General features: G+C 49.2%; 1 protein-coding gene across 3 annotated transcripts in view; it reads right to left on the bottom strand.

The window, feature by feature from the left end:
• Positions 1–1,827: 1,827 nt before the first annotated feature.
• diaph1 (diaphanous related formin 1) overlaps positions 1,828–14,898 on the bottom strand; it is a 48,296-nt gene continuing 35,225 nt past the window's right edge. Inside the window, exons 10-17 of one of the 3 annotated variants that reach the window (XM_081712915.1) lie at positions 14,509–14,627; positions 13,760–13,876; positions 10,842–10,957; positions 9,174–9,238; positions 6,859–7,038; positions 4,837–5,406; positions 2,746–2,860; positions 1,828–2,612 (exon numbers count right to left, since the gene is read on the bottom strand). In XM_081712915.1, coding sequence (XP_081569041.1) covers positions 2,485–2,612; positions 2,746–2,860; positions 4,837–5,406; positions 6,859–7,038; positions 9,174–9,238; positions 10,842–10,957; positions 13,760–13,876; positions 14,509–14,627 — 1,410 coding nt within the window. In that variant the 3' untranslated portion in view covers positions 1,828–2,484. The remainder of the gene's footprint in view (positions 2,613–2,745; positions 2,861–4,836; positions 5,407–6,858; positions 7,039–9,173; positions 9,239–10,841; positions 10,958–13,759; positions 13,877–14,508; positions 14,628–14,898) is intronic. The other 2 variants (XM_081712916.1, XM_081712913.1) reach the window with 2 other exon arrangements.

The raw sequence follows: 14,898 nt of genomic DNA, 5'->3' as shown, positions 1-14,898 counted from the left end.
GAACACAGAGAAGATATCGATTTCAACAAAGCACAAGAGGAGACGCACACACGCGCAAGCACACACACACGCACACACACACACACACACACACACACACACACACACACACGACTTCAATCTTCCAGTGTGCAGGCTCGCCTGTGAGATTATTGATCTGCAGACAGAGAGAGCCAGAGGGTGGATTAGGAACAGGTGGAGGGGCTACACGCAATAACGAGCAAACATGGAAGGCCCAGTGTTTAGCCACACGTGCGAGGAAGTGATGTGGTCACCCAGCACACAGCACAATGCTGTGTTTCTTTCAGCAGGTGTCTGTCCAAGAGTCTCTCAGGCAAGGAGCTGAAGAAGAAATTAGGCAGCAGCAGATGGCAGAGGGCTCGCAGACAGCAGCTAGAAGCCCTAGACACTGCAGTGTGTGTAAACACTGCATTAAAACCTGTTTGTGTATTTTTCCAAGAGGTAGTGTGTGTGTGTGTGTTCTGCTCAGAGAGGGACAAGAATGGGTGAGAGAGAGTGTGTGTGTGTGTGGTGTGTGTGTGCTGGAGAGGAAAGGTGAGGAGTGATTTAGAGGGTGTTTCTGTGGTAGTGGTCACTGTGGTAATAAAGTAGACTAGTGCATGCATGCTGCGTGTGAGTGTGTGTGTGTGGCTGGCCTGTTGATGCCACTGTGTGGTATGTCTCATTATAAAGATGATTCCCAGGTTCTCTCTCTCTCCTGGCACCAGTTTGCCTTTCTGTTCTCCTTGGAGATGCTCATGTCTCTATGGAGCTCTCAGTGGCTCAACAGCAACCTCTAGCCAGGTTATGGCACACACACACACCAAGCTCGCACCCAGCATTTAGAGCTATACCAGAGCTCTCCCTCTACCTTACTGCCTAAAGGGGGTGTGTGTGAGGCACGCCGCTACACAGTCACACACACCACATCAAAACGAATGCAAGCAGGGGAAGATGTGTGAAGGAGAAGAGAACACATGTTGACACCTGAAGAGCAATGGAATTAGAGTCAAGATGTGACACTAACAAAGCAGCTCACTTCATCGCTAAATACTTAAATACTAAACACCAAAGCAACAAACACAAAAACCTGAACAACTACCGTCCTCAAAGCAGTTCACAGTTGAACGAGAAAAATCTAAGACTCGGGAAAGACCAAACTGTATCCTTTAAATGAGAGATCTTTCAATAGCATACGATTAGCTAAGGGACAGGGAGCGAGGGAATGAGCGAGGCTAATAGAAAAAGACTGAGCCTCAGGGCCTGTTAAAGTCTTCAGCGTGCCCGGAGACCTCATCAGTGAGGTCATCGTTCCGTGACCCTGGCACCAACGCCGAGTTAGAGAGGAAGCGGAACATAGAGGCGTGGAGGTCACGGACATGAGGGCGGGCCATTCCAGGATGGCAGTGGTGTCCATCAGACTGAGGAACAAGGCTGAGAGGCGGACAGGAAGGGAAGACAGCAGAGGAATGCAAGATAGGGACACAAGAGGCTGAGAGAAAAGACCAGGAAAACACATGGACCGCCAGCGCACACAGACAGATTTTTATAGACAGTGTCGGACAGATGGAGAATGTGAAAAGGGCAGTGTTCATTTCCAGACAGATATCAGAAAAGGTTCTCTCACGTCAAATCAGACAGATGAACGAACACACAGCTCAGATGGTCCAAGACAAACCAGCTGCCACAAATGACATTTCAACGTTTCAAATTGTTCCTATGTGGAGTGTGCGCGTGTGAGAGAGAGAGAGAGAGAGAGAGAGAGAGAGAGAGAGAGAGAGAGAGAGAGAGAGAGAGAGAGATGGCCTGTAGCTGGCATACAGAGCCTCGTTAAGTCTGAAGGCGCCGCATACTGAATTGGTCACATAAATATGGAGTAGAGGGCATGCTGACACAGAGAAAGAGCAAGAGAGAGAGAGGGGCAGGGGCGGAGAGAGAGGGGGGGAGTATGAATAAAAAGATTGGGCCAAGAGGTGACAGTGTGAATACATGTGGAAATAAGGGCATGGACACCCACTCTCCCTCGTTTACGCGCACACACACACACACACACACACACACCTGTGCACTTCCCCCACAGGGACCTATATGGCAGTAATTTGACATAGCAGACTTGCATAGAGGACAAAGGTACAGTGTCTCAAACACACACAACCCCCCAAAATACTCCCGCCATATTTAATTCAGTTTGAGAGGAATTGTGCATCTGAAGTCAGTTGTGATGGCCATTCTCCTGAGGTAAGCACCAAGCACACCCTCACTCACACACACACACACACACACACACACACACACAGCCCCGAGGAAGAGCACTCGGATCTGTGGTGCCCACACCATCTCAGTCCCTAGCGTTTCCACTGAAGAGCTGTGAGATTTCTCTCTTCCTCTGCCTGCTCTTTTCATCCATCCATCCACTCCACCTCCATCCATCCATTTCAGCAGAGTTCTCCCCCTGAAGTGGGGAGCGCTCTCTGTCTTCTAGTCTCAGAGGATGAGGCAGGAGAGAGCCTCACACACACGAACACTCACACATGCACTTATACACGGGCGCATGGACAGACACACTCGTGCGCACACGCACAGACACAAAATGATGTGCTTACCTTTTGAGGCTGCATATGATGACCAAAATATGGGGGGAGAGAGAGAGAAAAGAAGAATATCACATCTTTTACTTTAGAAGTGTGAAAACGCAGGCTTACTCATACTGAATGATATGATGGAGAAGCGCAGGTCGTGACTCACTCTTGGTCTGCGAGGAGAAGGCCAGCGTGAGTTTGGAGAACAGCTCGTTGCTCTCGAAGCGGTCCTCTTTTGCTTTGACCCAGACACTGGTCTCACACAGTTCCTCAGGTCCAATCTACAGCCAATAGCAGTTCAACAGAATTAGACACACTGCCGAATCAGACACACCCTCAGGATGTACAATCAGACACACCAACACTCCACCTGCCCACCCACTCAATGTCCAGCCATCACCAAATTCCACAGAAGAGCATGTCTTTCTTTATAAAAAAAAAAAACAAAAACAACATCACAAAACTAAAAACCCATAGAACGCTGAAATGATCTTCCAGGCAAACTGGCTCAGTCAGTGCGTTAACTGGTATGAAATGGTTTTCATCCAGACACACATCACGCTCCCATGGAGCTGGTGGGGGCTGGTGTGGCTTGTCAGGAGGTCAGGTCCCCTCTTACTGGGGAGAGAAGAACCGTCCTGCCAGCTGCACACGTTCCCAATTAGGGTTTAATGGATTACGGGGACTGGCTGCTTCATCAACAGCGACGTCCCCGGCCCCGGCTCTGACATGTCTGCGGCCTTGAGACGATTATTCAGCCTTGCGAACCAGCGACACTGCCTCGGCAGACGGCGCGTTTCCACGGCGCTACCCAGCATGCCGTGTGCTAGCGGCCTCCCAGAATTGAATTACCAAACTCAAAAGTGTAGAACAGGGATTAAAGAATGGGAGGGGGGATAACAGGGAGAGAGGGGACGAAGCAGGAGAGCAAGGGAAGGGTGAAACTCATTAAAACTGATCACGGCTCCTACACACAAAGGAGCAAAACGGAACAAAAGAGCCGGAGCACTCAGGGAGCGCCAGACGCGATAGCGCTCCTCACTCTAATCTCCTCTCTCTACCTCTCTCTCTCTCTCACTTTTTCATTACGGCTGTCTGGATTTTATTTGCCACCTGATCTCCTCCTTCCGTACGGGAGATCTGATCAATCAGCACCTACCGCGCACATACACACACTTCTCCTCTCCTGCCGCACACGGTGTCTGGTTAAGCCCCGTTTTTTAGCCTCCACAACACTACACAGAGGACCTTCACTAGGTCTCTCAGCTAATTAGACAGTGTTAAACGCCATTGAATCCACTCCCGACTAGATGCTTTGACTATGACATTTAATGTTTTTTTTGTTTTTGCTATTTTTTTTATTTTAATGAACCGACCAAGACCTGATCAATCATACTGACCTGTTCTAGTCAGCATTCTCATTTCCACTTCTTGGGCCTGTTTTGATACAGGCTACTTATTTCCCTGCCTGCCAGTGGTTGAATTGTGACTGTGTGTGTGTGTGTGTGTGTGTGTGTGTGTGTGTGTGTGTGCGCGCGCGCGTTTATTCGAGTGTCACAGGGCTTTTAAGTTAACAGGAAGCGGAAGATGAGAGAGCAAAGGGAAAAACATGAATTTAAATGACAAAAGAATGCTGTCCTTTCTAGCAGCAGTTTAATTATCTTTCACAACCACAGTTAAAAGAAACGGGCTTATTAAAAAGCAATTTCACTGACATCCTCGTCAAACAGCTCGTACCGCGAGAAGAACGCAAGCACGAGACAGAGAGAGAGAGAGAGAGAGAGAGAGAGAGAGAGAGAGAGAGAGAGAGGGGGAGGGAGAGCCTGATGAACTAAACTGTTGCCATTAAAGAATAACCCTCAGGGCTATACGGGGAGGTGGAACGGTGGTGGTGGAGGTATAAGAACAAGTAAGAAAATTGAGAAAAGGAGGGAAAAAAACCAAGGACTAACAGCCACACATGATTCATACATATTCATGTGTAATGCTATTAAAGTCTCACTCACTCACACACACACACACACACACACACACACACACACACACACACACACACACACACAAACACTACAGCCAGTCAGCTATACAATTTAGTGGTACCCGATTTTCCCCTAGAACGCATGCGCGCACACGTACGTTCACACATACTTGCACACACCCACACCCCATACACCCAGACCCCCATTATGGCTAAGCAGCTTTACAATTCATTGGTACCTGATTTTCCTCTAGAACGCACACACAGACACACACTCACCTTGCTCCAGTTGGCTCTCTTGAGCTGCACCTCAGGGTTATACTCCTTCTTGGGCTGGAGGCCGAAGGGCAGCGGTGGGGGCACAGGCGCCCAGCCTGCAAACCCTCCGGGAGGGGGAGGAGGCATCCCGAGAATGCCCACTGGTGGAGGTGGGGGTATACCTGGACCTCCTGGGGGTGGCGGGGGAGGTGGGGGTATGCCGGGACCGCCAGGTAAAGGTGGAGGGGGTGGGACTCCAGGCATGCCGGGCAAAGGTGGGGGTGGAGGAGGAAGAGGAGGCATGCCCGGTAGAGGTGGGGGTGGAGGAGGCATCCCTCCATGGCCAGGTAAGGGAGGTGGAGGTGGGGGCATGACTTGGCCAGGTAAGGGTGGGGGAGGGGGTGGTGGTGGAGGTGGAGGGGGCGGGCTGTGCATACAGGCCACTCCGGGTGGAGGAGAGCCAGCAGGACGCTTTGATTGGCCAGCTGTGCTAGGCGGAGGGACGGAAGGGGGCACGGGTACCGGCACTGTTATGATTTTTGTCTTGAGTTCAGACTTGGCTTCCTCAAGATCCTTTGACAATTTCTCAACCTTAGATATATATAGAGAGGGAGAAATAGCCAGAGGGACAGGGAGAGGTGGAGAGGGGGAGAGGGAGAGAGACAGAGAGAGCAGGTTATTAAGTCTCTGCTTGTGAGCAATACCAGGTGAGTCTGCCGTGGCAGATTTCACGCAGGCCGATGATTTGTTACCACTGACCAGTTTCATAATATCAAATGTACAAGGCAGCAAACTAGCAACCGTAAAGTCTTAAATTAGCATCTTTTTAAATTCAAACAAACATATTTTACATTCTACCTACATTAGTCATCGCATCATTAGGTGTTCCTATTTAATATCAATGCTAAATGTTCAAGTGAAAAACAACAACAACAAAAAAAGAACTAAACAGATTGCTTCTCAACAGTTTCGCACAGTTCCAAATGTAGTTCAAGGGCAAAAAAAAAAAAAAAGTATATTATATGGATGAGTGTTAATGTTGTCAAACGGGGGGGACGACGACACATATTTAAAAGGTCACGGCTGGAGTTTGGTGAGGGCTAATTAGAAGCATCATTTACATATCCCCAAGTGGGTGGGTCTTGTTTAAAAAATGACCAGGCTGCTATCTCTTCAAGGAGAGAGCAAAAAGCCAAACATGATGTCAGAGAGAGAGAGACAGAGAGATTTCTCTAGCCAGCATGTGCCATGGTCGGAGAAGTGACAAGAGGATTTCACTGATCACATGACCAAGGCCTGTGCACGCATGACCGTGCAGGGGTGGGGGTCCTGACGAGCCTGTGTGAAGGCTGGTTGTGTGTGTTCCACATTAGAAGCAGGTTGAGAGGACACGCTGGTGTTGAGCTCAGCAAGTTCTTTCCTCCGCCTGCGTCTCACTCCCACACACACACACACACACACACACACCGCTGTGCCCCACTTTCACATCCATCCATTGCTGTTCAGTCCAAACCTGTCTCCACCTCCACCTTTCTCCTCTCCTCCAGGCTAACAACTTCCCTACTTTTGCTGACTCCTGCGTTTCTCCAGTCCACATCAACTGTAATTATCTCTCTCTCTCTCTCTCACACGCACGCACGCCCGCCCCCTGGTGTCTGCGGGACTGCTGACAAACAATCTTACGTCACGGCAGCTCTAGTTATCCCTCACTTTTACTCTCATTTCCCCTCGTCCCCTTTCCATCCCTCCATCGATCCATTGCGGCCAGCTCCAATCGCGGAACAGCTCCACCCAGCCCTCTGCCTCCAGTTCAGTGGACTCCCTCTCTGACTGCTGGATTCACTTTGTGTTGGCTGGTTTTGGGACTGGCCCAGTCCTTGCGAGACTATGCAGGTTTTTCCTGCTCAGACAGCGCAGCAACGTGGCAGAGTGGACTGGACGTAAACTCTTGTCTGTGTGGGTTACAGCCTCCAGACAGCAGTGCGTCCGGGCTTGACCAATCAGGAGGGCTGGGTGCGACGGGAACGGGATTTGCTTCAGTACCTGCTCCTTGAGGTGGCCGATCTCTCCATGCAGTCCGGTGTTCTCTCTCTCTTTCTCCACCTTTTCATTTCCGAGCGTCTCCTTCTCAGCACTGAGCTCGTGGACCTTCTGTTCATAATCGCCCTCCATCTTCTTCAGCTCCACCTGCAGCTCATGCCGTGCGGTCAACTCCGCATCAAGCTACACACACACACGCACGCGCGCGCACACACACACACACACACACACACACACACACACACACACACACACACACACACACACACACACACACAGACGTCAGCCCAAGCACATTCTTATATCTCTGTATGAACAGGCCAGCGATGGGGCTCCATGCTAACGCATATGGCCTGTACATGTGCTGTGGTATGGGGGTGGGATGTGCTTTGTGTACGTGTGCTGGAGCTCTCAGCATCAGCGGCGTGGAGGAGTGGCTCCCTGATATGCAGCAACACGTGTTCCCACCACATCCGTCTGCCATCACGCCCATGAAACAAGAAACTGCCTGGAGAATGTAGGGAGGCTGCAGCCTGGAGGAGACACAGAGCCTGCCGGTCCCTCCTCTCTAGAGGAGGAGACACAGAGCCTGCCGGTCCCTCCTCTCTAGAGGAGGAGACACAGAGCCTGCCGGTCCCTCCTCTCTAGAGGAGGAGACACAGAGCCTGCCGGTCCCTCCTCTCTAGAGGAGGAGACACAGAGCCTGCCGGTCCCTCCTCTCTGCCTCAGTAGTGCTTCCCCATCACTTCCACTGGATCCAACAGAGTGGCAGGTTCAATATTGCTCCTTTCACTCAAACAGCTGCTAACTATAGAAAAACGCTAATTTTAATTCCAGACACAAAAGATTATAGCAAAGCAGGTGGAGCAGCTGCTAGTAGCACCACGCTCGCAGGTTCGATTGCAGAAATCAGACCTGCTGTCATACATCAAACAATAAGAAATACCCGATCGACGCAGCCAGCACAGACGTGCCGCGCATGGTGCATCATTCCACCCGCCTTACATCTGCCACTGCTCAGAAGGGTCTGCCGGACATCAGATGTGACTAATCATTTGGGCTCTCATGCAATCAAGGAAATTTGCATTCCCCAAGTGTGTACACATGCACACGTGTCTGTTATCCACCCTTCATCATCGCTGGTGTATTCATCACTAGAATCTACGTAAATTTACACCCTCCAGGAACTCACAGCACACGGTATGGCAGCGCTGGCAAAAGGAATGCGCACGAAACAACAAACAAACCCGTTAAGATGCAAACCCTGCTTGTATCTGGTTCCAATCTGTATATTTCACAGGAGCATTGCTGAGAGGAGCCAGAGGGGAAACTAAAACGAGGACCACTGAAACGAGGACTACTGAAACAGACACCAGTAAAATGAGCCTCTGCAGACACCTACTCCAGTGCAGCCCTCGAAACCCCACGACTCTTTGTGCTCAGCTCATGCTATTTCACAAAATTTGTGCTCTTAGTGCCCCTCTCTTCTAGACATAGACAGGAAGACGGTGACAAATTCTGGTGACACTGACAAGAATGTGTTTGCAAGCCAGACATGTAATTATGTGGCATTGGTAGAAACTGACGACACACACACACACACACACACACCCTTTACATATATGGCAGTAATGAGAGTCTGTCTCTCTCCTCTCCTTATTTGCCACGCAGCTATTACTCTAAATTAGACAAGGAGGACAGAGAGAGAGAGAGAGAGAGAGAGAGAGAGAGAGAGAGAGAGAGAGAGAGAGAGAGAGAGAGAGAGAAGGAGTAAACAGTTGCCTGACAGCCTCCTGATAGGGGTCATCCCACACAAACACACACACACACACACACAAATACTAAAGAGAGGGCATCTCCTTATGCCCCAATTTCAGTCAGTGACAGGGAAATTGCAGTACATGATGGTGTACAAACTCACACATACATACAAACACACACACACACACACACAAAACACACACCGAGGGTAATTGCAGAGAGAGAGTGAGGAAGTCTTGCTGGGAGGGCTTAGGAGAGAGCCTGTCAGAGAGAGGAAGAGGAAATCTCCTGTCTGCTCTCATCTCCCCTCACAAATTACACATCTGCCAGCTCACATGGGCTCTGTGCGTGTGTGTTGCCAGAAGGTGTATGTGAGCTCAGAGCAGGTATGCTGAGAAAGTTAGATTATATGTAAAATATTCAGCAGTGCTGAAAAGTGATGGGTGAGCATGTGACCTTGGAAATGAGAGATGCCTGTGTGCTTGGGCAAGCCGTGTGTGTGTGTGTGTGTGTGTGTGAGTGTGTGTGTGTGAGAGAGTGAGAGAGACTCTGTTTACCTTCTTCCCCAACTCTATGGCCTTGGCTTCACTGATCTCTACTTTCGTCTTATCCACCATATTATCTAGAGGAGAAGGAGAAAAAGTTAGTGAGAGGAGGAGGTGTGTGTATATGAGAGAGAGAGAGAGAGAGAGAGAGAGACTGAGCTTGTCTCTGGCTGTGGGGATAAAGTGCCCTTCACTGTGATGAGTCTGTGTGTCTCCTCTGATTCGTGCTCTGATTACTGAGCAACCTAATTAAAATCTCATCGTCTCTCTCCCTCTCACACACCCACATATGCGTACACACACACCCACGCGTGCACACAAAATCTCTATTGCAACGAAATCTAAAGCTTCATCTAAAAAGCCCATCAACTCCGACCATTTCCAAAGAAACAGCGCAAAAGGATAAACATGAAAGCACGGTGTTCTGAAAAACCATTGGCGTGCTCCAGCTCCCTCGCGAACAGCCCTGATTCTTTCCCTCTGAGATCATAATCTGTGATAAACCATGTTCAAAGATTTTTTTTTTTAAATTCAGAACTCTAAAAGAGCTTGAGAAAGTGCAAGAGTTCCTGCCTTGACTTAGCAGTGGCTTTGACATAAGGAGAGGAGCCTTTTAGGAGAAGGGCCAACAGGAGCAGCTTCTGGAGACGAATGTTAATAAGGGGGGTACAGGTGGCAACAAGAGCCTGGGGCAGAGCGAGTGTGTGAGGAAGGCCTGTTACTGGTCCTCCTGGGCGCACCCCCCCCCCCCCCCCCACACACACACACACCATGAAGGAGGGACGCACAAAAAGAAGCAAAAGAAGACAAATGGAGATACAGACAGGCAGCCACAGACAGTTTAAGCAGAAAGTGAACCCAGGGGAGGAAGAAAAAAGACAGCAAGCAGGAAGGAACGGCAAAACAAGACGACGCAACAGTTCTGCGGAAATTTAATGAGGATAAGAACTGAGGACGGGGGTGTGTGCACGCGCACGCGCGGGGGCTACTGTACTCACTTTTCATAGCCAGACTAAATGGGACAGACACCCAATGAGAGCAAAGAAAGAAGGGGAAGCCTGAGAGCTGAAGGCTAAAATGTGCGGAGTTCAAAGGAAATCTTTAAATAACAGCACCAGGGCAAAACTAGGCTGCCCTTTTCTCATCATCAGTGGACAAAAAATATTTACCATATCCCAGCAGCAAAAAAGCCCCCCCCCCCCCCCCCCCACACACACACACACACAGTCTCGACCAAAGAGGAGTGTGTGCAGACAGCTAGCTTGCCTTTGCACGTTCCTAGCCTGGCCATTTACTGAGCTACCAGGCAAGGTGACGGACAGCTCAGACAAAACTGAACATTTAGCAGCTAATCGCATACATTCAACTGATCACCACGGCCAGTAACCTGGTCAGTACTAACAGGGCCGCCAATACACGCCACTAACGTTCATGAAAACATTCGTCATCTGACCACGTCAAAACAGCACTGGGAAAGTCTTGATTTATTTTTGGTGTAAGAAACAGTATCTAAAATGGAGGTATTCAATAGCAGCTCAGTCCCCTGTGATCCCCTGCCTGTGGACTCTATACTGCCACACTGTGGACAGAATCGGATTTGCAGAGCTACTAGAGCTCAGGCCGTGTGTGTTTAAAGAAGTCAATGACTGAGAATAGGGCTGCATGGTATGTGTGTATTACCAATCAGTCCTTCAATGTCCATTTGCAGGTTTCTGCATCTGAAGTCAGGATCACAGCCATTTCTGCGCAGGACTATCTGAGATACACACTCGTCGATCAGCTTGTAGTACTGTGGCCTAAGACAGACACAGAGAGAAAGACAGACACAGGCAGACAGGAAGAGAATTAATATTGCATGTTTAATACAGGATAACTCACGACTAAGCTGAAGGGACACGCTCGGACGGCACCTACGAGACAAGACCGCTGGGTTTTCTATAAGAGCGTTCAGTCTTTATTAAGGCTGGGCCGGAACGAGGGGCCTTAATCAGCACAGCAAGACGAAGCTTTTCAGTGCCCTCGCTGTGAGAATCGGGGGAAGCAACGGACGCCAAGTAAAACCAAGCCTCACTTTACTCGGAACATTCCTAGAGGGTCTTTGCAGTATTGTAACAGCTGCAGATGTGCAATAGAGTGGGAGTGAAAGAGTTCAAGTGTGTGTTTAGCTGACTAACTGTGTGTGTGTGTGTGTGTGTGTGTGTGTGTGTGTGTGTGTGTGTGTGTGAGAGAAAATGGCAGGGGGTGGGGTGGGTAGGGGGTCACCTTTTACTCCACCTCTAAAAGAACTTATATTTTCGAGTGAATATATAGGTATAACAGTGTGAGAGCGAGTGAGTGTGTGTGTGTGTGTGTGTGTGTGTGTGTGTGTGTGTGTGTGTGTGTGTGTTTCCCAGTGGTCATATTTGATGGGCTTACAGACACACTCCATTTGCGAGGAGTCTGGCATCGTGACCTGGTGTGAAAGTAACTCAATACTTTCTTCATTTTCCACCAAGCTGTTTCTCTCTCTCCTTTATTTGGCCTCGTTCTCTTTCAACTCTATTTTTCCCCTTTGTCCACCTCCCCCCACCCCACCCTCCCTTCATCTCCAGTTCTTCCATGGAGCAAGAGAGACATCTAGTGATCATTTTAATCATAGATTTTCCCTGTGCCTGTGAAAACCCAGTTTTCAGCTTTTTTAAGTTCCGGGGGGGGGGGCAGAAATCATTAATTTTCTATCCTCAACTAATCAGACGTCTCTTTGAGAGTGCAGTGGGACTTGAACCACATTTCATATACATTTGGTTGCCAGATGCAAGGAAAGCACTCAAGTAGAACCAATTATCAGCCTCCAAATGGTGTCAGCAAGTCTGCTGTGGCGGGGATAGTGCGCATATGACTGAGAGCAGACACTGCCGTCTCCAGCGGAGTGAGCGGAGCGTAGACCTGCTCTCCCTCTACGCGGCGGTCCTTCAGCGTCTCCTCTCCTGCCACCTCCATGTGTTTCGTCCCCAACCCCCCCCCCCCCCCAGTTTATCCTCGCAATGTGTTTATCTTTTTTCGTGTTAACAAGTGCAAAAAGGATTACGAACATGGAAGGTGTGTGAGAGAAGGATGAGAATAAGGAGAGACAGGAGGAGAAAGTACAGAGAGAGAGAGAAGGGAGGGAGGAGTAGAAGAGAGAAAGAGAAAAATTGAGAGAAACAGCAATGGTGAGGCAGCAAGAGAGTGAGAGAAAGAGAGAGGGGAAAAAAAAGGATATAGGGATATAGGTATAGGGGAGGTTGACAGGTTGAATGTGTTCATTTACCTGTCAGATAATGGTTGTGTTGCACGTGTGTACGTTTGTGCACATACTGGTCAGATGACGCGTGTGTTTGCAGGGAGGTGGGGGGACGACGACACAGCAGTGTGAAAGATCGTCTTCTCCGTTTGTCTCATTACCTATGTTTGCAGCCCTTAGAGACACCCACCCTCTCACACACAGCCAGACACTCTCCAATTTCCTGCCTGTCAGATCACGTTGAGATGACAAGGTACGAGCAACGAGGCTGACATCCTAAAACCGCTTACGATCTCCCCCCACCCCCCAGACACACACACACCCTCCCCTTCCTGTCGTCTTCCACACTGAAATCGCCAGGCTCTGCGTTTTTGGCTCCTTGTGCCTGCTCTTCAGCGAGCGTGTCTGAGGGTATGGACGGAGAAGCTTGGTGGAGGAGAGAGCTCTACTGCAGCTTGTATGCCAGCAGAGAATCACGCTGGAGACGAGGGAGAATAAACCGTATCAGCCTCTCTGCTTCAGCCTTGAGGCCCACATACGGTACTGCTGTTTAGGGGTTGTGTTTGTTTATCTCTGTGCATGCGTGCGTGTGTGAGCACAAAGCTCATTCTGTCATCCCAACCTAACGTGTGAGTGGGTTTGTTTGTTGTTATGTATACATTATGTATGAAAAACCAGCAAAAAGAGCAGTAAGCAACTTAGACAGGACACACACACACACACATCAGTCCTGACAAAGTGAAGTGCTTTCTACAAAACACTCACTTCATTTTTCTAAACTGAAAGAGCAAAAATGATTTGTTTGGGGTTTTTTTGTGCTTTTGAGCTTATATTTTTAGGCTTAGGAAAATCAAATCATATGCAGATAATTTACACACACACACACACACACACACACACACACACACACACTACACAGCTAACCTATGTGAAATGCATTTGGAACATTTTCACACAAATACGAGAGACGGGATTGTTTGAATCATCATGAGAGTGTGTTGCATGTCGAGGTGCACTTAGAGAAGGCCAATGACGTCTCTCGCTCCATCAGCCACTGCACACTTGTCCCTACATATTGTTTCCACTTTTCTGTCTCTGTCCGTGTCTGTCTCTCGCTCGTCGGCTGTGACCCAGCCTAACCACAGCACTACCCAGCACTATAATACTGCATCTCCCATTCTCCACCACCACTCCTCCTCCTGCTCTCTCTGGTCCTTTGACCTGGCTCCTTTCCACCATCCCTCATCAGCCTCCATCTGAGTTTTCACCCTTCCATCCCAATAGCTAGAAAGGTCACAGGGAGGTGCCTTGTGAGGTGAGGGGTCGGAGGTCGTACCTAATCATGTAGTCGTTGCGCACCAGCAGCAGGTGCTGCATGAGGGACAGGAAGTAGCCTTCGGCTTTAGAGTCCTTCACCGTGTTCAGCAGCATCTGAAACACCTCCGACATGTCGGTAAACCGCACGTCGTTAAGGACCGCACGCAGACACAACACACATCAGCAGCATGCAAAAGAAAGGTCCGTTTTACACATTTTCGGCTCCTATACTGACGGGCATCTACGGTACAGCGTTCTGTAATGTAATCTAGTGTCTCACAGTACATAATAGTTTTCGACAGATACGTCTTACTTTGTGCTACAAACAAACTGTGTGTAAAGACAAAGACTACTCACTCACCAGGTGCCATGGCACCTCCTGGTGGCTGAGCTTCGGAACTATGCCACTAAACCAATAGCACTGAAAGCTTCACTGCTTCGATGGATGTGAAAATGTTTTACTACACAACAAACTAATGTAATGGAGCAATAAAGGTTCTGGGACCACATGAAGATTACTAGTGAACAAATAAATACCTTTGTTTACAACATGCTTTCTGACGTTTTGGCACCCTTGAGCCACCTGGTGGTCAATTTGAGTACTACACAATATAGAATAAAACTCAACAGGAGCCAAAATTACAGCTTTGCAACTCTGAGAAGAACCTGGGCGTGACCTCTGAACTTATGACTTTTGACCCTGAGTCTGGGGCACCCCAGTGCAGGGGGGGGGGGGGGTGTTGGGGGGGCACGGGTGTGGGAGGATATTCCATCTCAAGGCGCACGTCATAGAGACGGGAGCGAAGGTCTTCGGAGTCTTCCTCGGCCTGCTCGTCAAAGACCTGCAGCTGTACACGCAGCTCCTCATTCTCGATGTTCCTCACCTCCTACTCAGATCACACACACACACACACACACACACACACACACACACACGTGCTTCAAGTCAGAAAAATAAATAAATAATAAGAAAACTAACTTACTGTGAGCAATTATATCTTAAAGGCTGGCTAGCTAAAACTTTTTGACAGCTGACGTGAGCCACTGTGTGTATAAGGCCTTAGCTAATGGCACTCATAACAGCACTCAGACTGCTTTTCAGTCCATTATTTATACATCGTGCACAAGGCCCTCGCATCTGCGTAGGCCTGAGCGTGT

The sequence above is a fragment of the Electrophorus electricus genome, chromosome 4 (assembly GCF_041902795.1).
Source record: "Electrophorus electricus isolate QZ-2024a chromosome 4, ASM4190279v1, whole genome shotgun sequence".
In the NCBI taxonomy this organism is placed as follows: domain Eukaryota; kingdom Metazoa; phylum Chordata; class Actinopteri; order Gymnotiformes; family Gymnotidae; genus Electrophorus; species Electrophorus electricus.
The sequence above is the reverse complement of the archived record's forward strand: the minus strand, read 5'-3'. Positions and strand labels throughout refer to the sequence as shown.